Source organism: Bombus pascuorum, chromosome 4 (genome assembly GCF_905332965.1).
Source record: "Bombus pascuorum chromosome 4, iyBomPasc1.1, whole genome shotgun sequence".
In the NCBI taxonomy this organism is placed as follows: Eukaryota; Metazoa; Arthropoda; class Insecta; order Hymenoptera; family Apidae; genus Bombus; species Bombus pascuorum.
This window is the reverse complement of record NC_083491.1, coordinates 8,909,712-8,935,461: the sequence shown is the minus strand read 5'-3', so window position 1 is coordinate 8,935,461 and position 25,750 is coordinate 8,909,712. Positions and strand designations below refer to the sequence as shown.

Genomic DNA, 25,750 nt, shown 5'->3' with positions numbered 1-25,750 from the left:
AATTGTTTTTGAACGCAACTATATGTTTTCATAACAGCGTGTACCTGATATAAAATTCATATTGTCATAAATTTAATGCCATAAATCGGAATGAGCTTTGAAATTAAAACAAAGACTAAACTTGACTACGTATATTATAGTTCTTACTCCTGATAATTCCACCATAACGTGTAAGTGTAATTTGATGTTGTAAAAGAGAGGTTTAACTTAAAGATTCATTAAATAACAGGTCAACATTGTTCTTCAGCAATTAACAAAATAAAAGAAAATATCGGAGCTCCTGAAATGAGGAAGTTGTTAGCAATGATGTATAAGCTGTTGGATAAGAGTTCCTTGAAAGCGACCATTACGATGTAGATTAATACTTCATACGTAAAGTGTTGTAGCAGTAATCTGGATATTTCTTTTATCGCCTCTCATATGTCATAACTGGACTGCGCAATTTTATGCATTTATGCGAAATTTAAAGATACCTAAATGCAAAACATGCATCTAAGATATGGAGATATATGAAATATCCAAAGTAAAGTAATGGTTATAATTCTTAATGAGTAAATGTAGAATCTCTGTTTATGTCCTATCTCTCTGATTGCATCCATAAGATTAATAAGACTAATTTGCCTAAAAATCCACAGGCAAGTCATAGGTATATCATTCTATTAAAATTAGCATTGAGAATGTAAGAAGATGATACTACATAGAAGCAATGTAAGATAAGAGAAAGTGTGGAGCAAGATTAACATTTTAAATTATTAATACTCACGATTTATCATTTTGAGAGGATCAATGGCGAGAATAAACTGATTAGGATTCTCTGTTTCTTTGAACTTGAGGTGTTTCTAATTAGTACAGTATCATCAAATTTGCTAGAGTGAGATTACACACGGTTTAGACGCTTTCTCGAAGTAAATAAGGTTTACACAGCTCGCCTAACTGTGGACGCGTATGCTTGTATAATTAATCCGAATTTCACCAGCTAAATTACTTTCCGAACCGGGTGTAAGGAAGCATCGTGATAATTAACAAGTTACAAAACTAAAGCGAAGCTAGAAGAAAGTTCAGCCATTATTTGTAACATGTTACGTATTTAGCGTAATAAATTTTTCGCGTTTCAACCAACACGTAACGAAGAAGTTTCTTCGCGTAGTGAAACGAAAATCGTTAATAACATAGTGAAAGAAAAAGGAAGAGAGAAGAGCTAAATGGTGAGCAACACGGAACTCTTGTTTTATATTTCTTCTGATCGCTAGCTACCAGTTAATGGCATTCATACTTATACTTCGTTTTAGCTTAATAAACTACCGCTATATCTGGTTTCACGAGTAACAACTTGCATTTACTGGTTACTTTTGAAGGATTACTTGTCATTAGATCTAGTTTTTATGTTGAAAGGCAAATTTATAAAAATTTCTTCTAAACTTCGCATATCTGTCAAAATAATTGCCATCTATCTATTAAAACCTTTGTTTGAATAATAAAGTTAGGATGAACAAAGTTTTATAAAGTAACCAGTAAATAATTTATTAATTGATTCTCCACCTCAATTAATCCGTAAAACTAATCCCCTAACTTTTCGGTAGAACCACTTAAGCTTAACCAAAGCACAAGTTATACGATCGTTACATTTAATCGTAGTAATAAAATTCGATCTACGAACCCTTCCTTGGGATTCCGATAAAATTAGCGTGCGCGATAGCCCCGATTTATGAAAATTTTTAAACGGCACTGGACACAGTAATTCCATATTATGCGCGCTAATTGAATATCGCGAATTCTAACGACGACTCCCGGTGGTTCAATTATATTGTACTTCTGTTATTTTGCGGCAGCATTGAACCAGATGGCTGATACGCATACGTTATTTAAACAATTTTAAGCCGACTGACGCATCAATGTCGATTGCACACCACTTGAAACAAATGTATCCCTTTTAATCCTTTGGGGATAAATTTTTCTTTTAGCAACATATATGTATAAACGCAACAATATAATAATATAGACTGTAATATATATAATACATATCCTACTTATAATGGGATTAATTCTAATAAGTTTCAGTAATACCAAGGAAATTATAGCAATTGGTGATGTGCAAAAGTTAGTAGACAAATAGATTTTTTACTTTATATTCCAAACGCAATATGTAGAAGAATATCAAGCAGTATATGAGATGTGAAGAGGACACGGTACAAATAAATAGATACTATAATACAGTTATATAAGATTATTTAAAATTCTTTCAAATACCGCTCTAGAAATATAAAGTAAGGGATCTGTCTAGTCGGAAATTTTTGCACACTTCTTGTTAAAGTCCATCTTTGGCCTGAAACAGTGATCAAAGTGGAACTACGTTTATTAAGATGAATTAATTGACTGCGATAGAGTGGCCCGTAAAGTCCTTGCTACTCGAAGTTCATCGACAAAATTCAAGTGGGATTAGTCTCTCTTTCTCCCTCTGTCCTTTTCCCTTGATTTTCCTCATCAACTCTCGCACCCTCGATTCGATATTATCGAGTAGTTACAGAGCCATGTAATTAACGGAAGTTACGATAACGAAAGGATTTCGAGAACTGATAAGCAGAAAAGTTGCACAGTTATGAAATTACCACGCAATTACGACCGTTGAACAAATTCGTTTGACTTGACGACGTATGAAACCTCTTGATCTATGAACCTGTTTTTTGATTAAAAATGATAACTCGATAATCGTAAAATCGAAAACATTATATATTCAGAAGTTGTATTAATTGATCCTAACTTTTAGATAACTTTCCTGTTCCGACTTTCAATTATAAGTTTTATATCACCCATTGCTAAATTATTTATCGTATCACTAGAATTCTATGTTGTGTGTCTTTTAAGTAATTTACTTTGGCCTTTGAGTTTTAAATCTACATTCGTATAATAAGCGGTTGGGTATTATATTTCTACTGTAAATTATTTTACAATAGTATAAACAATTTTAACTCTGGGTATAATTGATTCTTCTACGGTAATATGTATTTATAAAATCACGATAAGGAATTTATTTGTTTAATGCATTCGTTTAAAAGATTTTTGTTTTCTATTGGTTTTAAGCTTCAATGAATAACGTGGATTACGTTATACATGTTGTAGAAATTACCAGAGAACTCTGAGCGGAAGAAGGATTTCATGAAACGCACAATTTTCCGCGTATTTTATTATTCGCTTTTAGAAGCCTGTGTAATATTTATGATTGGAGCTACCATGTGATTCCATTTTATTATAAAAGAGACGAATTTTTTAACGACTGTAGCGCTCTCTAGTTTGCTGCTTGGTTAGCACGTTATTAATTATTGCAGGCTTGTAATGTTTTTAATGGATATCAGCATACGATTTTATTTAGTTCTACATTAAACAGAATGTCCGATGAGCTTTTCATAAAATATGTGATTTTTTAACGATACCTGGTACCTATCATTTCGAGCTCGCAGTATATTTCCGCACAGTAATTGATAGAAGAGATATCAAGTATTTATAACAAATAATATGCCTTTCCCTGATACAGTGTATTCTGAACTATAAATAATAAAATTCAATTTACTTACTGTAAAGTTTGATTTTTCCATCCATTTCTCCCAATGAATTTTTTGCCACGCATCTGTACGACCCGAAGTCTTGGGGCTGTATGGATTTTATAGTGAGCCTCATGGTTATCTCATATCCCTTTGGAATGGTTTCAACCTTATAATTGTCTGGAAGCAAAAACGTAGAGAATCTTTGCATGGAATCATTTCAATAATTTCTTAAAAATAAATCAAAACATCAAATCAGATAAGAAACGAAAACTAAAACGGTAATTAACATTAGACGAGTAACAAAAGCATTGTGGTCCAATGGTTCTCCACTATATTTTATATCGCATCGTCTTTCTCATAAAATCTTTGAGACGAAAGCACACACAAAACCATCAGATTTCTCAAATCATACCAGTGTCCAAGACCGGTTGGAAACCACTGGCGATAGTCTAATAACATGGGTCCCAAGAAAAACGTATTTTCGCGAACAATCGCTCTTCGTAATTGAAAATCTCGTTCAATCTGTGGTCGGTTGTTCACGTGTCGCCGAAGAATGCAATGAAAAAGTGCTTGATAAGGCTCATCGCCCGCGAGTTACGCCATTAATCTCGTGGTCGTATAATTGCTCTCGTCGCCAGTTAAAAAGCTAATTCGTTTAATTGCTACGAAACGACGACGACGAAGGAGGTGTGACATTTACTTGAAATAACAGGAAATTTTGCTTGACATATTGACTATTTATATCGTTTTAAAATTTTGAAACGACGTGAGCTGGATACACGACGTTGTTTACGTGATCGTCATTTTCTCTAGGCGGATGACTTCCTCATTGTATATTCATTGTTGTTCGTTCGACACTAAAACGTCTAACAATGGAAAAATGTGGGACATTAGCTCTGGGCTTATCAGTATACGTCGTTTGTCTGGCGTTCTAACGTGTAATAATTTTTCTATGACCGCGTATTTCGCTTTATATATTTGCATATATCGGGTGTCTGTTTCTCTCATCGTCTAATATTTTTCCTAAGTAGACGGGACGTGTGCAGGTAACGCAAATGAAGTTTTATTATGCTTTTGTGGAAGTGTGCAGCGTGGTTGGAATAAATTAAAGGAATTTAGGTTAAGCTTTTGGGTAAATGATATTTTTCCTTGGTGGCAGGTCTCGTGTTTTAGTGCTAAAGGTTGAATTTAATCAAAGTTGTACATGATGAATGAAATGTACATATGCTTGTTATCCTTATGTAGAAACTAATTTGATTTGTAAGTTGCTATATAGTTTTTATTGGAAGATAGAATATAAGGGATACTACACTTTAAGTTTACTATTGACATCGAGTATCTCCTGATAATATGTTACTGCCCACATGGGAAAAATAATTTACTTCAATATAACATCCTATATTACTCACAACTGTTTTCTACCGATATGGCGATTGTGTAGCTCTAGAACTCTCCATTCTTAAAATATTAAGTATTATATCACCATTAAAATATCCTTCCAGTGTCTCTACACTCCATAAGTTTGGAACATTGAACATTTTTTCCGTCTAAGAATTTCATAAATATTTAAACAAACTACCAGCTTATCTAAGAGAGGATAGGAAAAGGAAATTATAAATTTCGTTATTTGTAACGTTTAACAAGTTGATCGCTGATGACGTTACGTTGGCGTCATACGTGAGTGGTTTTCAAACGACACCGGGAATGTTCAAAAGAAAATACCAAAATTCAATCACAATGGAAGAATCACGTTACTTCGATCCAACGGTGTTAGAATACACTATGCTATAGAACGATTTGTTGATTCAAACTTTCAGCAATATACGTCCAATTTTTAATAGTTTTTGTTGTAAAAATGAGAAGTCTATCTGTGATTTGCAAAAAACTTCCGAATAAAATCGCAGATACACAAGTAAAGGTCGGCAGAATTTTTCGGTACATCTAGTATCAAAAAAGTAGCGTTTCCGCAGGATGTTTTCCGTAATGGTTCCGGCCATCGAATAATACGATTTCAGCACGTACGCGTCACCTTTTTTTGCTGTATCTCGATTTCTTGCGTTTGTTTTGTTTCATTCAAACCGTGGATTTAACGAGTTCCTGTCACGCCACGAGCTAATGTTTTTCTCACGCTCAAACCCCAATCGACGTATTAATTAATCTAGAAATAAATTCTTTCGCGCTGTTCAAAATTAAAAGTACTCGTAACTCGTGCACAAAAGAAGGGAATTAAGATAAAAATTAAGAAGGTGGGCGGGCGACGAGATACGTTATTAATTTTGTCGCGTTACAATCATCCTTAGAGGAGAGAGGGATGAAACGACACGCAGGCGCCTTATCGTTTCACGCGGGTACTCCTTTACGCTCGCCGTTCGCCAATTATCACGAAGAGTCGGGGCTACGTTTAGCGAGACAACGACGTTAGACTGAAACAATTAGGTATAACCGCATTAGCATTACTTGTACGTAAACTTTCCGTCGCGTCTTCCAACAAGAATGACGCAGTGCCGAGATAAAAGGCGCGGAAACTACGTCTTCGAGCTGAGAGTGGGTCATTATGCATGTATACAAATCACTTTTTCTAATAGCACTTATGATGGCTATAAAAATTATTGGCATATCATAATATTTATTATAGCATTTATATATTAATTAATTAGATCCAAGTATATTAAACTTCGTATCATTTAGTATTACTTTTATATTGCTATAAACATTCGATACTACGAAAATGAAAAATATAGGAGCTGATAAAGAAACGCTTCATTGGAAAATAAGAATATGTGATAATACTTTCTGTAGTCATCGCATATCTAATTATATAAAATAGTAGGATTTTTTTTTGGTAAAAGTTTTGGTCGAAGAATTTTCCACGATAGCAGAATTTTAATGAATGTTGATTTTCTTTTAAATTCTTTGTTATATTTGGCATGAAACCCGCAATAATAAATTTTTTACTAGTATTGCATAATTTGTAATGAAAACGTTTTTAGACTTCAAATATTATCTTGGAATTTTGACCACTATTTAGTATTAGTAAATACGTGAGTTTCGTACGGTTTTCAAGAATTACCAAGTAAGACAAAGAAGTTCAACATAAACTAGTCGTGGAATATAAACAAGTTAACGTATATTCTATGGACAAAATTGAAACTTTAAAAATACGAAGGTTTACCTTTAAAATGTGACTCATTTAATTGACTCATATTAAAATAAAAATTGAGGAAGCGAAATGGATGTCCTTTTATAGTAAAGAATTCAATGTTTTCGTACCATTTGTGATCGTTTCGTTGGATGGCCTAGTCCAATAAGTGATCGCTGTTGGATAAGCCTCACTGTGACATTCCAGGACGAGAGTTTGGCCTTCATAAGCGCCCACTAACTGGTTTTCGATCCATACCATTGGCTGAACTGCAAAAACAATTTCTGATAATAATTCGTATAAAATAGTATAGGAATATATTTAAGCAACGAGATATTGTGTTGAGATATTAGCACTGCATTTTCAAGAACTGTAGACTTCATTTCAATTGATATTAAAAGAAATTTTATCATCTTTTCCTTTTGTTCAATTTTTCCTTGTTATTCATGCCGTACTTTTTCTCTAATACAAAACATTGTTGCGAAAGTAATACTTCATGGGACTAAAAGTTTAACGATGTTCATTTTTTGAAATGTCATATTTTCCTTCTATAGAGATTTTACTGATATCAAGACAAATTTATCTCTATATCAATTAATAAATTCTACAGAGAATAGAATTACAATCTCCTATTATTCAATCACTAAGGAAAATATATCCATATTTTATAGATCTCAATGGAATCCCATTCAATTTATCAAATCTTTGCATTTTTCAAATATTCAAAGTTATTGAATTTTGTTAAAAATATTAATTCTTCGTTCTGCGTGAAAGTAACGTTCTAAACTACCCGATCGTCATAGTATTAATAAAAGCGACAGGAGAAGTAAGAAATGAATAAATTTGGAATTTCAATGGTTTTTTCAGTTCAAAGCGTGCGTTTTAAGGGCCCTCATTTTAATCAATCCGTTAAGATAGTCGACAGGTTGGTTCGTGACAGCAGAGGTTTGCCGCCGGCAGACAATATTTAAGGCGTTACTTCAGCGCCGGAAACAATGGTCCCCTGCATCTGCCATTCACGGTCTCCCAAGTGGCGTCATTATGGTACCGTTCTCCCGACAGATCCACGACCATATAGCAAGACCTTAAATTGCATTTTCCAACACGTGTGCATAATGCACTGTTAGTGCTTCCAGTTGTTTGTCTTTGTGCCAAGCTGGAATGCCATTAGTTGCTTTACTTTGTTTTTGATATATACAAACGATTTAATTCTTTTTCGTTACTAATCCTATACAAATAGGATTGTTTCTCTGTTTGTATGAATTTTCAAAACTTGATATATTTAGTCGGAACTTATTTGTGTAGTACTGAATTGATATTCTGAATTTAGTTCTGAGAATCTTTCTCGCGTTATTAATCTAAGTAGGATAAAAATTCATTATGAATATTGACAATTTTATTTAGTGTTATATAAAACGTATTAAATATATTTCTCAAATAGATAATTAAATATTATTGGCTTCATAAGGTGAAACGATGAACAGTAAGAAAAATACATTTTTTAAGAAATCAGAAACATAGTTATACAAGTCAATTATGATAACGTGCTGTTCGAATAATGAAATAAGATTGTCCTCGCACGAGAGAAGATCATTTATGTTCCATTGAATTCTCGAATAAAATTGAAGTAACTCTTTGCAATTTCTTGCAAACTTTTTTTCAGGAAACTATCTCGAAATATTTTATATTTTATAATTACCAACATCTTTATTAAGCAATTGATTAAGTTTCAATCCCATGATTATAAAACTAAATACCTCAGAACTTCTATATACATTGCCAGAATAATTTCAAATTTGACTAATATAATTATGACAGTCGTGTCTCATTATAACGTTAATTACACTTCAAAATGTTTTAAATGATACATCTGAAATACATATACACACAAACTTTTTATGGTAAATGTTAAGATACTATCGTGAGTCTGTGTACATATTATATAGTTTCTTAAAATGTATTTCTAGTAAAAAAACCTACAGTAAACATTGAGTACGATCCGCTTGCTGACTGCTGGAGGTACACCATTAGACGCTATGCACAGATACGGTCCCATATGGGCACGCGTGACGCGCGTTAGCTTCAACACCGAGCCCTCGCCTACTGTAACAAAACATACAAATGTATAGCAGTGCGTGTTTCATTTGTTGGGCCCGCCATAAGCGGCTGCGGCAACGTATAAAACCGAAATACTTCCGAAAAATCGCTATCGCGCTCGTGCAGCTCTGCGAATCTCAAATAAAAGCTGTCAAATAGTGCTACTGCGTAAAATCCCAGCGCATTAAGCAGTCGATTTCGCATAGGTTATTCACTTGAATATCTTATGCAGCCTTTTCTGGTTTAGTTGATTTTTCGAGTAAATGAAAGGTTTTTCGGTGAATGGAAAGTGGAGTGGTAGAGATTTATTCCGGCAGTTGAAGTCGAGGACCATAACTCTGATATCTGGAATGTTGGAGCTGACTGAAGCTGTTTCGTTATAAATATTATAAGAAATCGAATCGTATTTTATATTTTTTGATGGTTGAAATTAATTTGATATTAATAATCTGATATTAATGTTGATATTAATACCCTGAATCCACTGTATTTTATATTTTTAGTGACTAAACCAGTTTGATAGTTGGTCGTAGGATAAATTGAATATTTTATGCTGATAGGTTTTCCTTCTTTAATTTATATCCTCTTTTACATAAGCTAGATAGAATAACATGTATACACATTCGGTCACGTTCACCCTAAACCTTGGATAGCCATAAACTCCTCTTTTACACCCCAAGTAATCATCATCAGTCCTTCCTTATGTCTGTAATTTTCTAAATGCAGACAGTGGCTATAAACATTTGTCTGTCATAAAAGAACCAATGTATTTTGTACAAAATATCTTCCGGCATATAGATTTATAGTTATATCATAACATTTTTAATATTTTGATTATTCTTAGCTAATTTAGAAAGAAGAGAATTTTTTTAATTGCTCATTTAACTATTTATAAAAATCGGAAATGAAAGAATGAGATCTTAAAATACATTCTTGAATCTTTGCATAGATAGAGACATTTTAAGAAGCATCCGGTGGATTTTCGTTCCTGAACTAGGAAATTATTATGTAGGAGAAAATAGATTCCTATCAAGTATGTTTGTAAGATAACGAATATAAGGAGGTTAATGACTTTCTTCTTTCGAGAAATAAAGTTTATGAAATTTATTATTAGACTATTTTTATTTTAAAAGTAAATATTCTGAACTGAAATTATCAAAAGTCATTATACAATTTCTAACGAGGAGAAATTGATTAATGTTTGAGTCATATTCACAGTAGCGATGTTCAATAAATTCTATTGGAATTGCAGGTAAACTTTAAAGCACGTTATAAAATTAAAAGTAAATTATAAATTACAGTCGGATCAAAAATATGATATAAAATATAAAATGAAATGAACGATTCTTTGGTATTACACGTTGGTATTAAATATAACATAAGTACTTGAATTAATCAAGATATTTCCTCTATCAATTTGAAAGAACGGTTTAAAATCTACAGAATCCAGACAAAAATCTTTTCAAACACCAGATCCTTTACAAATATCAATTTCCAGTTATTGTATATTAATTTTTAAATAAAATCAGCTTCATCGTGCTGATGATAATAATAATAAAATCGTAACATTCGTTATTTATACTTTTCGAAATGAAATAATAATAAATATAACTATTAATTAATAAATAATAAAAAAATACTGGTCATTCGCAATTTTGAAATTGAATTTACATCATTATCAAACATTTACATTATCAAAATTAAGCCGATTCGGTACTTTCAAAGGACAGCGTAAGTGCACATTTTCGTTATGGCGAGTACACGAAACAGGTGAATTGTTATAAAGTTTGCCAGCTGTTTACGTAATCAATGCCTATGTTTACGAGTAATAACGTTGCCGCCGGGTTGCTGCTAAGGCTGGTAAACGTTAAATATGATTATACCCGTGGAACGGCTGTAATCTGCTGGAAAATATTCGAACCACGAGAAGTCGGAGTGCGATGCACCGGATACGAGTGGGTGAACGTTGCAAGGCAAAAACGGAAAACCTACTTAAGAGATTTAATTAGATCGCTTGAAGGGGCACGTAAGTGATGTAACCGCGTTTAACGAAACCTCCTCTGTGGCCCGTGAAATTCTCCGTACCGACAATTTATTAAAGTAGCGACTGTAATGGTAGAAACCGCGAAAGGAGATGCTAATTTCCTGACTTTATGAACTTCAATGACATACGTAATTTGAGAATCCGGAACGAGAGAATCTTCAGTATGTCGGTATTATAGAAATACGAAAGAGACAAATCATCTGAAATATCGATTTTCGGTTTAAGATATTGCAATTCTGTTGAATATGATTATGATAAATCATTCTGAATTAAATTTACGAGTTTCGTGATTTGATTATCCCAGTTATTTGATCAACATTTTTCTCGCCCAATTTTTACTCTAATAGCTACTTTTACAAAACAAAATTCTCACCACAATAACCGCTTCTTTAACAAAGGAGATATAAACGCGCAAGTACAATAACTTCAGACTTTCCTTAAAAACATTTAAAGTGCGGGGAAATCTGCAAGCTAAAATAACTATTAAGCCGCTAAATAAAGGCAGGTAGTAGTTTCAGAGTTTCATTGCGAAAGTTTAACGATTTGAAGAAAATTTCATACATATAAAATCAAAATTCTTCTAAAACTCAGTCAACACCTTAAGAGAAATAATCTAGAAGTTTTTTTTTACGAAGGAACTTCTCCAACACATACAACTTGCAGCTTTGCATTTCTCCTTTTTACAAAATTAGAAAATTTGATAAAAATTTACGATATCATCTTAAATAGGATCATGTACTCGTTAGAATTTAATCTCTGTATAAAAAACTTTAAACGAAACCGCCACTTCAAAGTAAAATTTATGAAACCTGCTCGCTGGCCTCTTTGTTGTTTGAATCTTTTGATTTAGAGCCGCTTGCTGATCTGGGAAATTGATGGCCAATTTGAAAATTGAAATTTAATCTCATAAAAAGCGCTTTGCGTGCTATGCCATCGAAACAGGCGAGGTCCGAGACAGTCAGTAAACAATTTTTGAATTTTCGACGATGGAGATCGTGAATGTAGAGCAAACACAACAAGTCGAATTTTATTCTAACGCAGTCTCGTTTCATCGCCAATATAATTAATTACGTAAATTTTATTACGTTTCACTACTGTGAACGTGACTACATTTTCGCAGTAGTATTTATTGAATAACTATAGTTTGATATGAGGAAATTAATTTCCTCGGACATTGAAATTACTTCAAACAACGATACCAGGTATTGCACGATACGAATAATTGTATTAAACGTCTTTGAATTTTATCGAATAAAAATAAATTATTGGTTTGTATTACTGCAGACAAAAAATATGGGCACTAAATAGAATTAATATTACTATTCTTTACTTTAAACTATGGTATAAATTAAATTATGATTAAATTGTAGTTTAATAGTTAATTAAAGTATGATATAGTTCAAAATAATGAATTTGTTATTCGGTGAAGTTTCTGTCAAGTTAAAATTTTCAAATGCTAGCTACTAATGTATTTATAAATATTCAATAACTATTTTGCAATTGTCATCAATTAATAAATGAAATTATGACGTAATTGAGAATAATACAGAATTTGAGATTTAAAGTGGTGTGTTTTCTGTTTTATCTGCATAAAGCAATAAACACACCAACACATTTGATGACTTAATCAATCAAATTTCCAATAACCAATTGCTAATCATCAACTTTGACGAAACAATAAACGATATTTGATGATTTCGCTAATTTCCAGCAACGTGAACTCTCTATGTCCAATTAATAGCTTTTAACTACCAAATACCAATTACTAATTACGGATTTTCGGTTTCTAATATCCGATCTCTCGCTCAATTTCTCGCTCCACCGTTTAATAATTAATCATCTAAGACATAAAAGACAACATACGTAGGCAAAAACTACCAAATATAAATTACCAATTTTCAGTCTCTAACTTTCAATTTCCCATTACGGAATAACTCCACCGTATGATAATTAATTTGCGAAGGAACAGGAAATGAAAATACAGGTAAAGAACATCCGAATATTTTTCATTTTCAACTCATTATAAACTTTCTAAAACTTCGAAAAGACATTTCACCAATACGGCAGAAGTTCGTAGTTCAAAGGAGAGGGTGCTGCAACCCTAATTGAGTGCATTGAAAGAGGCACAAAAAAGGCACGTCCCTTTAAACACCTGTTGAGAAGATCGTTTAGCCCGTCGAAATTCATTCCACGTGTCAAGCTGTTCGTACTTGGGCAATTACGCGAGCATCGCTTCTAGCTGTTCTGAAATTACCGACAGGAAGCTTCACCGGAGAAAAGACTTTGCTTTTCATCTACCAACGCCATCAAGTTCGGCCTTGCGTGTCTGCTGCGAAAAGACAAAACGTCGTTTCGAAAGTACGAGTGAGAGAAACAGAGAGATAGGAGAGAAAAAGGCGGAAGAATAGAAATAGCTATACAGAACTGGTGGAATATTTTATTTTTCTTTTACTTATCGCCTAATGGAATCGAACCGCTTCTCGTCGAGAACCGACAGCTGGGCGAAGCAGAAGCGCATAAGAAGCGAATAGGAAGAATAAAAGGAAGCAACGGCGACAAATGCTTAAAACGATTCCTTAAAACCAGACTAGAACGATAAAAAGTTCATCCGGTGAATAAATCACTGGAATTTCATTCCTATCTTCTAACCAGACTAGCGAAATTCCTTCTCATTCTAGTGTAGGTCATATCCTCTCTTATATCGAAACTTCGAATCCGATACATCCTATAGATACAGCTTTCAAAGCTTTCGGTAGATACCTGAAGACATTCGATTTTTGAGGATTCTTCTTTCTACGTGATGTTTGAAGTTGGATTGGTTCAGTTAAAATTCACGTAGAATGTGAATAGGTACGATAAGCTGACATATATTCGAACGAAGGAGACTGATACTCTCGTATGAGATGATTTAATAATTAATAATGAAATTTTACGTCAAATAGGATAATTGTATGACTTGTAATTAATAAAATATTCTTGTAAAATTTTATTTTCTGATGAAAAATATCACTATTATGCCACAGGATTTACAACTTATCGATAAATTGTAACTTGTGTTCTGTAAAACGTCACTGACGATGTTAGTTTCAATGTACAAAAAGTTCTAGATGTACTAAGATATTATTACAATCTTTCAAATATATGCTATAACCTTATATACATACAAATATATAATTATCTATCTGTCGCGCGTTAACACTCATAAAGTATTGGTATTTGCATATGAAAACATAATTTATGAAATGCAAAGAAAATTGTGTAACGAAGCAATCCTTACTTCAATTCCTACAGGAAAAGAAACTTCTAACAGCTAAAAATTCCCAAAACTCTTCCCAAACGTCACATTCTTGCTCTTGAAGAAGTGACTTGAAGCATGACCGGAGCCGACTATTCAAACGTAATCGAACGATTTGTCAAACGAGGTGAGAAGAAAAGCTCTTATTTCATCCAAGGACAGAAAAGACAGTTTCAGGTTAAGCTCTGAAAGATTTAAGAAAAGCAGAAACGGGATCCCGAGTCTTCCAGTTCATGACTGCTTTCACAATTTCCAATTCTTATTCAGTCCCCGAAATTGTCAGTTGTTTTAAAAAGAAATCGTTCAACCCTTTTAGACTTCAACTCCTTCATCAATTAAGAGTCTAGAATTAAGGATTTTAATTAACGGGAAGAGAACCTTGGCCATTTATCTGGCTAAAGTGGCTAAAAAATTGTCGCCTGGCTCGCTCAAACGAGAAACCACAAACGCTTCGCAATTGTCACCGCTGTTCATAGTCTTAGTGTTTAAGCTCGAGTCTGGAAAGGACGAGGAGGATTGAGAACGATCCGGCTCAGGAAAGGGTGAGGAGAAGGGCGCAGAGAAAGGGTTAGGCTAACCCTTTTGCTTACGCACCTGCAGACCGTACAATTCGAAACGTCCCCTGCACTTCCGTGTGCAATTAGTCACGGAATGGGTTGAACAGTCATGGCGCCTCGAGGGAGCTGGGGAGGGGTGGACTTGGATCAGAGGAATTGCGTATCGGGTAAAGAGACAGAGTGGCACGAAGAATAGACAACTGAATAATTCGAATAAGGGGTCAGAAATGGTAATTAAGGGGCAAAAGGATGGACAAAACGACCGATGGACGCTTTGACGGCTTGAAAACTGAAACGCTCGTCGCATCGATTCCACCTGGACAGAAATAGATAAGGAAACCGACCAGTATCGATTTCCGAATTGGAGGATAGATTAGTCTATACTATTGCATGTCGATTCCGAAATGCACTGTTCAAGGCTGCTCGTTTATTTAATTGAAGTGCATCGTGCTTAATGAGTGCATCAAGGAGAATGACGTTTAATTGACTGGTCTGCGACAAGGAAAAGAAAAAGGAAATTGAAACTTCAAGTTTTCAGGATTGAAGTATTTGTCCTTAAAGGATTTTAGATGCAATTTTGAAAATTTTTATGGTGCGGATATTTACTAAATACATCTAGCCCAAAAAGTATATAAAATATCCGTACAAAATATTCACGATAATATATAGTGGGTGAAAAATATGAATTTGTAAAAAATCTGCAGTATAGTGATAAATTTATCGCGTGCTACGTTCTATTTATTCTCTAGTCATTTCTATTTATCTCGCCGGTACCTCGGCGATATCACTTGGTATATTGATAAGCATCATTAAGTTATCAATAATTTTTCAGCAATCGTTAGTGTCATCTCTATATGATTGACGATGGCGATCGATCCGTTCGACGTATCACAAAATGATCATTATTAGTAATTTATTAACAATTCTCTTTCATCGAACGTTTTCGTGACTCGTTCTAAATTAGAATTCTCCAGAATGCTCTAGGTCGTTAATAATTCCTGATTGATATCAGTATGTTATAGAAATGGGAATAATTAATTGAATAATGAATGATATTCGACTGAATTGTAATTGGATGTATTGTGCTTTACGTGTAAGTTTATGCGAATAATATGTATGTCAAATATATTGTCGAAATAGGACAAGACCGTTTTTGAACGATGTTATTCTCGCCATATTTGCGTGTGTGACAGGGAAGTCGATGACCGAAAACATGTAGAATAACACAGTGCGACATCCATAAACGTATTACTGTAGAACGTCAATCAATTATAATGCATGAACAGTAAAGCACACGATCAATGCTTAACTGGATTCACTTTTGGCTCTGGTACCGAAAGGAAAATATTTTTCAGCTCATATTTCATTATAATTAATATATTACAATTAATAATTGTTTGCTAAAATAATCAAATGTTCACTAATGAAAAATGTTCACTGCTCTTATGACTTGAAGTATTCGTAAAAATCCCAGAAACAGGTGATTGACGTTCGACGTAATCAACCTATCAAAGAAAAAAGTTGCGTTAACGCGGAATCTCTAATTTCTAAATACTCAAACTTTCAAATTTTCTAATCTTCAGATTTTGAGATTTGCAATTTTCAATCGAATATTAAGATTTTCAAATTCGTTGTAGAACAATAATGCAGCGTTTCCGTATAATTCGTGCATCACTTCGCTGTCTGGTCTTCAATAGATTAATCCATTCGCTGCTATTGACCTATACGTTGTGCATGCAGCATATGCACTAAACAGAACTACCTCTCAACAATATCTACTGACTCAGTTGTTGTCTTTTAGTGTATGTGTTTTAACAGAAAGATTCTGACAAAGAAAACAGTACGTATCGAAGTTGGAACAAACATAATTTAAACTAATATTTAATTAATGCTATCTTTGACAAAAGTAGAATTTTATAGAAGTAAAGAAAGATACGCGTCTTTTAAAGAAAAATACAGTTTCAGCAGTAGGATATGTTAATGGCAAATATTTACATGATTATCGATAAATAAAGAAATAAATATGCACATCCATGTAAACACATTGGAAAATTAATTTGTAAGCGTAAGATATTATAGTGGTCTCTACAAACATTAATCTTAAACTACTAACAATGAGTACTATAGATACTACTACCATTAAAGTTGATTTAATTAAATTAATCTATTTGGTAAACTTTAAATTCATAAATACAATGTTCTGCTGATGCACAGTTCCAACTTTATTCGTTTCGTCAATTGTTTTATTCTGTTTCTATACGTTTTGGAGAATTATAATTGAGTCAAGTTTTATTTCTACTGATCGCGTTAAACTGTATCGAAGTACGACTTTAATTATTATCCTCCCTTAGCAAAATTGAATTATGTTTCCTCACACACAGTATTTTGTATTAAATTGGGACCATGTGCTGAATTTTATTAAAATAAAATTGTAACATGGAAAAATAAACAAAACAAAATTTTAAACTGATAAAATAAACATCTATATTCATATATTCCATAGAAATAAACTTCTCATTCATTTTATTGCAATTCAATCTATATTCTACTTTCATTGACTCTATCAATTTTTGTTAATCTAGATCTCCATTGTTTTGTATAAGGGACTCATGTTCTGTATGGCTCGTACAGTTATGGATCATGTATAAGGGACTGTATGTTCAATTTATATATGAAACTAATCGAAATGGATGAGTTAGGGCAAGATAAAGTCAAGATCGAACTATATATAACCAAATTATCTTCTAATCCGTCAAATATGATTATGAAAATTTTTTGAATAATCTACGTTTTAAAACAGTATACTTAACTCACTTTTGTGTTATGTGACAAATCTTATAGCGCACATATTACTATTTCACGTTTAATCTGTCAAACATCCATTCAGACTAGAAATTAATTCCATCATTCACTTTGAGATGAGTCAAAATATATGACTCACGCGAGCTAGAATTCGTCGCAAGACATCTCGCGTCAAAGCACAAACGCCAAAGAAACGAGCAGGGGGTGCGATCTCATCTAGCTGGCGTAGCTGTCAAAACCCAGGCGTTGCTACTCTATCCTCGCAATAAAGATCTCATGCAATCAGAGAGGCGAACGAGTCGTGTGTCTTTCCCAGCTTTATTCGGCAGGAGAAGGTCCAGGGAAAGTATGCTTCCCGGTGCGAGAAAAGTGGCAATATACGCGGAACGAGGCGAGGACGATTGCAGGATAACAATGCCTGCAGCGAGAAAGCAGGCATAAATGGACCCAAGGTACGAAAGAAGGAAACATGGTCCAGTCGGTGCAGATGGGTCAAATAGTAGTAGCAAACGAGTTGGATGGCGGATAGTGTCAAAGACGATCCAGACGTTTCTTAGAGTTATGTCTGAGGCTATGTAATACCAATCGCATATAATATTTCAACGTTTCGCTTTAAACAAAGTAACAAATCGGTAAATTGCTGGATGGTTGACGTAAATATCCATGAAAAAATAATGAGGTGTTGGATTAAGAAAAATGAGAATTTTTAAAATCAACCAACCATTGCATTTAATGAGAATAGGCATTTTCAAAATCAACCTTCTGCTGCATTTAATAAAAGCTTCTGAATAGCGGGGCAACAAATACAGCATAAACTTATTAACAACCTAACATTTGTAATAGCTATCACTCATTATAAATTCCTAGTTCTGGTATTAAATACAGTCTCCACAAACTCAAGAAATAGTATATCTCTCACGTTCATTCCATTTACTCCTTAAATACGTACCTTCGTGTGAATTGGATTGTGCGATCGTGCCACCAACTTCTCGCCGCCACGTGACCTTCGGCTTGGGGGTACCAGTCGCGGCGCATCGTAATGTCACATTGCTGCCCTCTCGTACCTCCATGTCGGTGCTGGTGGAGTCGTCCAGGATATCCGGTGGTACTGAAACAATGAGCACATTGCAACGATACTATCCCGCCTCCCTCGTGTACACCTCGTATACACAGGGCACGCTCGAACGCGACGCCATTCGATTGGATAGATGGCTATCTGGCCCCGATCTACCGATGTCTCGTTGTGTATTCGCAAATATTCCGCAACGCCATCGACGAATCGACCACCGCCCTAGTGTTCCGCATACGACAATCCGATCGTAAAACCGGGAATCGCTCGGCTGATCGTGAATACGCTTGAACGGGCCTGCGTTACGTCGTGACGTGACCGGTTCACCGATCCGCCTCCCTATTGTGTGGTGACGCGTTTAAGGTGCTTTCGATCACCTGGAATCCTGTGCGAAATTCGGGTTCTGTGCAGTGTGAGTTGGAATTACACACAGTACAGTGGCTCAGAAAAATACTTGAGTATATATTATAGGAACCTTTTGTGTATAGTGACTATACAAAGTATTTTCATACCATTGTGTTACTCACATACTAATCGATCGGTTTCCAGATCGGTATTAAATTTCGTGTGATTTAGTAGGACTTTCGTATGACTAAATTTGAACTGAGAGAATTGTCATGGTTATAAATGCACATTTGTAGATTTGTTTCAAACTTTAGCAATATAATTATGATAGCCAAATCTTGTTACAGTGCTAATGAATTTTCAAAATATTTTATATAACACACATAATATATTTGTGACATCTCTACAGGTTTTTCGATTCTTTCGTGAGCAACTGTACATATACCCATGTAGGATATTGTTTAGGAGTTTCTCTTTCATAGAATTTAGGTTTGGTATGTTATTGGATGAAACTTTGATGCTGGATGTTTTGTTTGGGTGAATGCGAGGTATGTATTGATGTGTGGAGTATTGTAAGGACATGTTGGAATGGGTTTGAGTGAATTTTACTGGTATATTTTTTTTTCTTTTTTTAGAGTGCACAGAGCGCATGTAGAGAGTTGTCTCGGATAGTTATATTTTTGAATATTATTTATACGAAATTGTGAAAAATGATTTATGATCGTTTGTAAATTTAAAATTATATGTAATTTTATCGTTAGGATTTCAAGATGCCTAAAAAATATGAAACTAGGTTTTCAAAAATGTACAATATTTACTGACAAAGCGAGAATTTAATCAACACAAATTTACATTTTGTTTAGCGAACACAAATTAAACTGCAAGTTTGTATTTAGAGTTAACTTAAATATTTTTCTTGATAATACATTATATGTAGAAATAAATGAATTGTTTAAAGAAACCTATTTAGGGAAATTTAATATTATAGAAATAATTAATAGAAAAAATATTTAAAATTATATTAAAAATTAATAGAAATAATATTTTACACATTTTAGTGAATGTCAAATTAATTCACATGTATTTTATACTCCGTATTAAAGACTTTCAGAATATATATTGAAACGTTCGCTAAATGAAACGTATTATTCATGAAATAAGCTGTCAATTAAAAAAGTTGAAAGCAATTTCATAATACGCATAATACATAATATAATGCGGAATTGTATGCGGGTAAATTGCTTGAAAATTTCTAAGGGAAAGAATTAAATGGCTATTATTGCAGCTCTGGTGGCTCGATTTCCTTTTTCCCTTGACGTAAGTGAGACGAAGGGGCCGCGGCGGGCTTTTGTTTCATGCCATTGATTCGCGATAATTGGCCACGCTCCGGTACTTTAATCGTCATTTCAATCGCAGAAGGGAAAGTGTTTTGTTTCGCACGCGCTGGAAATTAAATGGCATATCGTGGTGCACGATGATAACCACGCTCTTCAATTTACTGAAGGTTATAATTTCAATTTAAACGGGAAAGGCGAGGTGGCGTTATCGATTAAAACGATACCTGCAGTTTCACTTTTTAATTCTGGCATCTAGGGCTTATATATTTATACGATACATTTACTCTTAATCTCGCTCACTGAAACTTTTAAATACGCCAACTTTATTATCTCTAAAAATATATTTAATATTTTGTAAGAATTATTTTGTAGAAATAAATTGTAAAGAACACTAAATTTTAGTTACGCGCTGCAAAATCAAGTAAAACAACTATATAACGCTAAAATTGTCGAACGAATCACAATAACTGCGAAACGTTTGTGTAAAATGAAACTTTAATTGAATCAATAGATTCAAGTTAAGCAATCAAATAACGTAATTGTATAAAGTAATATAAAACAATCAAATAATATACTTCATCGATCAATTTTTCGTTTATAAAACAATTAGGTATTATACTTCATGAAATATGTTTCATGCATAAAAATATAAAAAAGATTGTAAAAACCATTGGTTCATAAGAGGTAACAAAAACTGTTCCAAAATAGCATCGACCAGTGCTTTCATTCGATTTTTCGATTTTTAGTTTCACGGAATTCAAAGGAACACATTATATCTTTATAGAAAATTGATTGCTTGTAATAGCGTTTGAAACAATTAAAGGAAGTACGAATATGTTTTTCAAAATGCGCTGCACTTCTGAAATGTTGAAACGTTTGGAACCATCGGAAACCTTTATAGAATTATGCAGCCTTCAGACTTAAAGAATTTAAAAATTCAAAGCTTGAAGTTCCAATTTTGAAACACAAATTTAAAATTTGAAATTCAAAAATGAAGAATTCAAATTCAGAATTTAGAAACCTTCAATATTTTTAGTATAGTGAAGTAGAATGTCAACGTAGAAATTTTTTAATGCTTTAAATAGAAGAGGTAAGGAAGAAAATGCCATTTATGATTAAACGCGTTCTAAAAACGAATTATTTTTAGGAATCAATGAGAATATTTGCTTAATATAATTACAGGGTGCGCCGTTAGAATTCGGACAGAATTCAATTTGTAGTTCCCACCATATTAGAATTCAGATGTTTGTGCTGATTGACTCTGAAGTTAGTTAAATATGTCAATAAGTCTTCTATAACCTCAAAATGACAGAACTCGTTAAGCAAAACCCGGAATACGATAGAAGAGCGGCGATTATAGAAAGTCTTCGCGCCGGGAGAACGCCGGTCGAAATTATAAAATTCTTTAGCTACCCAAGATCGACGGTATACGACATTGCTAAGAGATACGCAGCCTCAGAGTGGTTCGAGAAGGGTTCTCCTTCTCCGGCGAGAAAAGTTCAGCGTTGTCTCAAGTGAGGGCGACGTCATGCCTCCGCACTTCTTCCAAAAAGGCGAAAGAATCACAAAGGAGGTTTATTTGGAGGTCCTGAAGACAGTAATAAAGCCGTGGATGGAAATTACGGCTTCTGGAAGGCCGTATTTATTTCAACAAGATGGCGCACCTGCTCACACAAGTCATCTTGTTCAAAATTGGCTCTCTGACAATGTGGACATGTTTTGGTCGAAAGATTTCTGGCCTCCTAACAGTCCCGACCTAAACCCATTGGACTATTACGTGTGGGGCGTTATCGAGAGACAAACTAATAAATGCAGGCACCCCAACGTCAACTCCCTACGAGCTGCTATCGAGTCAGAATTCGCGACAATTAAACGCGACCAGTTGAAGTCAGCGTGCTCGCGCTTTAGAGCAAGAATAGAGCAGGTCATAGAGGCAGAGGGTGGTTACATAGAATAAAAGTTCTCAGCAAGGACCCTTTAAATGAGATATAACAACATTTTCATGTGTTTTTGTGTATTGACTTAAATAAACAACTTTCTGCACAAAACTTCTTTTGTCCGGATTCTAACGGCGCACCCTGTATATTATTCTTAATTACGTACTCGAATATTTGCACTTTTCTATATTTTTACATAATAAAGAGTAATGTAATTTGAAGAGCCACTAGTTATTATTAGAACGAAAGATAATAGAGAACGTTGTTATAGAGAAAACTAGGTTATATCACTGAAAGTTGAAAATTTCGATTTTAAAGTTTCTACTTCTCCTAGTCTCTACAAGAGGGTAGACGTGTCATATCCAAAGAGCTTTTCAAGAACAAGGTGAAAATTAGTTTTTAACGATCTTTAGAAGCCCGTATACTTGACAAACGATTCCATGAAGAAAACTTTCCCACAGACAGATGCTATTGCAGCTAGTTCTTTAGAAAAAGTGCATAAAGTCTGCAATGGAAGAAACGCTATATCTAAAGCTAATGGTCTGTTAAATAGTTGAAAATTTCCCAGAAAAAGCTAAACAGTTTTTGAACTTTATAAACAAAAATCAGAGTATCTCTTATTAAATAATATTCCCATTTATTACAATTTCTTTGCTTGTAATATATCCTCCGATAATATTTTTATCAGATATTTGCGATATTCTTTTTATTCAAAATTTTCTTAAATAATATTTCGTTGTTAAAGCGAGTTTCAAGAATATTAAGCTCATTAAGTATCAATTAAATTCATTAGATATTCTCAATGGTAAGACATAATTTAAGATTATCGCAGCTTTTCTTCCAAGAATATTCTATCCAGTGAGAAATATTCATGAGCTTTTGTTAACTATAATGTATATATATACATATAGGATAGGGTATATATGAAGATCGCCATCGAGGCCTAGCTTTCTCCAGGAAACTCTCAATCCTGTCTTACCTACGAGTTCAGGAAGACGTGTTCAGGAGGTAAAGTAGTTGGAAAACGAACTTTTCACAAGGAGAGGTTTTCGAACGTAACGTAAACTTTCCAAACAAGTCTCTCGCCCTTGCGTAACTTGTTACCCTGATTAGCGTGATAGGCTGTCTTATATGCAGAAGAAAATGAACAGAATTGTCAACACATTGAATATTAAGTACTCAGGAAATCAAATAAACAAAGAAAGGAGTAAAACGTGTGCTGAAAGAAATTTTGAAATTACTTATCTGGTTCTATCAATATTGAATTTTGTGATAAAACTTTTGCTATTCGTTTGAAGCTAACGCTTTGCTAACTCGAAAGTGATGAGTTCTGGTAATACAAATGCTAATTTTACATGAGAATTTTACAAGTTACAAGCTAGTTTATATGGAGGTATAAAAACAACCCAGAACAATAATTTTTCAAACAAATTATTGCTCTGTAAAATGTAGGCAACTGATTAGATAGTTTGGAGTCGTAGTATCATGATTATAAAATGATAAATATTCTTTATACGACAGAAATCTGTAATCTAGAACTTCTCGATTCACGATAATTCGGAAACGATGCACTTACTTACATATTACTAATTAGTAGGTTATTGTATAATAATTTATATATAATATATTTCTATAGGACAATTTATTGTAAGCGTGTCTCGGCGAATAATGTTGGCCCAACAGGAAGGTGTTGGTCCAAATCGCGATTATTCCGGGCTTAATAAATATTATCGCCACATATAATCTTTTTACTCGACAAGTTTACATCTGTTCCAAAAATACACCACATAATTTCCATTTACCCTATCTCCTTGAAACCACATGTATCATAGAAATGCATAACCATCGTCGTATAGCTACATAAATCAATAAACTTTCTGGACACAATTCACGAGCGACTATCGTCCGGATAATGCAACACCGTATAATAAAAGTAAAACGAGTATATGGATGAGAAATTTTCGTGAAAAATCAAGTAAATGTGAGGCTATCAAACAAAAAAGCAATTGGATCGGGCCATAGAGAAAAATATCAAGCTACGCGTGGCGCAATTCATTTCGCGCTCTGGCTACGTTGTGTTTCAAACGCGGCGACAAAAAACCGTCGTATCCGCAGATAGTATATTTATTGATACGGCGAAACAATCGCGTCGAATTTATTATTTCACACGTGTTTCTCCTAACACAACGTGCCCGTAGTTCTTCATTCGCATAGATTTTTCTCCCAACATCCTTTTTCCAGCCGCACGTTGCGCGAACCACGCGTTCCATTCGTAAGAAGAACGAGTTATTTTAAAGTTGTTTATAAACTCCCCTTGTATAGCGCACCGTACGAATTTTAATCCTGCTGCTAGAAACTACAGTGGCTCACCAAAGTATAAAAAAAACTATAGACGCATTTTATGGATATACCATATGTGTTGAATAAAATATTTAGAAATTTTAGTAGCATTGTAATGAGACACGGCTGTCAAAATTATGTTGCTAAAGTTTGAAACAAATCTGGAAATGTATTTAGAAACTACAAGCTGTTTAGCACAAGCATATATTTCGTAGAGATCACAAAATATTTAAACAGTAAATCATCCGTTATATTATATTGATGTAATCACTAAAGTATAGTTACTTCAATATAAAATAATTCTAATGAAGACTAAACCAGCTCGAACTATAAAAGATCAAATGACTGATAAATAATATTTATCGTTGTATAATCTTCTCCTGTTTAAACTTTATTTCGATATAGAATAATTCTAATTAATATTTGTACAATTTTCAATAATATGTTATAAGTAGGAGTTATATATAAAATAAGGCAAACTATTAAGAAAGTAAATGAATAATCAATAACACTTGCCACTTTTCAACCTTCTGCTATATTAAACTCCGTTATGACAGAGCAGATAGGACGAAATCAAACTATACGCCAACAGCGTCAAGATGAAGCAAACACAGGCCTTGAATCTCAGCCTTGTAATTTCACAATTTAATCGGGAAATTCTCGTTCAGACTAAACGTCGTACCAATCGAACACGAAAGTGAGAACAGGCAATTTCACAGTGTGCAGCGGTCAAGTAGGTAGTAACGCGGCCGCGATAAAGGAAGGAATTTAACGAGGGTTATTCGCGATAAGCTTAAGAGCTTTGCGCTCAGGGGTTCCGAGTCGCCGTGCCCTGGAAATTATAGTATACGCGAGCACGCTTAAGGGCTGCAGCTTCAGTTTGTCCGCTGACTAATGGAATTTCGGGAATTCCATTTGAAAGTTAATCGCGTGTTTGTGTCGGGGACATCGTCACGGAGTGCATTTAATTACTCGCAGAAACGGTCTGCTAACTTATTTACGCGCGTCCAGCGAACTGCTCCAGGCGACCAACAACACTCCTAGTTTCATGGAAATATAATCTTACCGCGTTTACAAATTCATCAGCATCTCTAGTACGTCCACCTGTCCCGAATCCTCGATCTATGCTATGGTCGCAGTGGAGGCGTATCTCGATGAACTGTCTTTCTGACAAATGAAGTGTCCGGAGATGTAAATATGTACATTTCTAAGCATGTACAAACGTTATTGTATGATGAGCCTCTCAGAA

General features: G+C 34.1%; 2 protein-coding genes across 5 annotated transcripts in view; one reads left to right on the top strand and one right to left on the bottom strand.

Moving 5' to 3' along the window:
* Nucleotides 1-25,750, top strand: part of LOC132906121 (transmembrane protease serine 9-like) — a 400,143-nt gene that overhangs the window by 148,082 nt on the left and 226,311 nt on the right. The window lies entirely within an intron of this gene.
* LOC132906424 (lachesin-like) overlaps nucleotides 1-25,750 on the bottom strand; it is a 168,086-nt gene that overhangs the window by 17,328 nt on the left and 125,008 nt on the right. The window contains exons 4-7 of one of the 4 annotated variants that reach the window (XM_060958600.1): nucleotides 18,423-18,581; nucleotides 8,659-8,781; nucleotides 6,810-6,947; nucleotides 3,570-3,716 (exon numbers count right to left, since the gene is read on the bottom strand). In XM_060958600.1, coding sequence (XP_060814583.1) covers nucleotides 3,570-3,716; nucleotides 6,810-6,947; nucleotides 8,659-8,781; nucleotides 18,423-18,581 — 567 coding nt within the window. The remainder of the gene's footprint in view (nucleotides 1-3,569; nucleotides 3,717-6,809; nucleotides 6,948-8,658; nucleotides 8,782-18,422; nucleotides 18,582-25,750) is intronic. The other 3 variants (XM_060958601.1, XM_060958602.1, XM_060958603.1) reach the window with 3 other exon arrangements.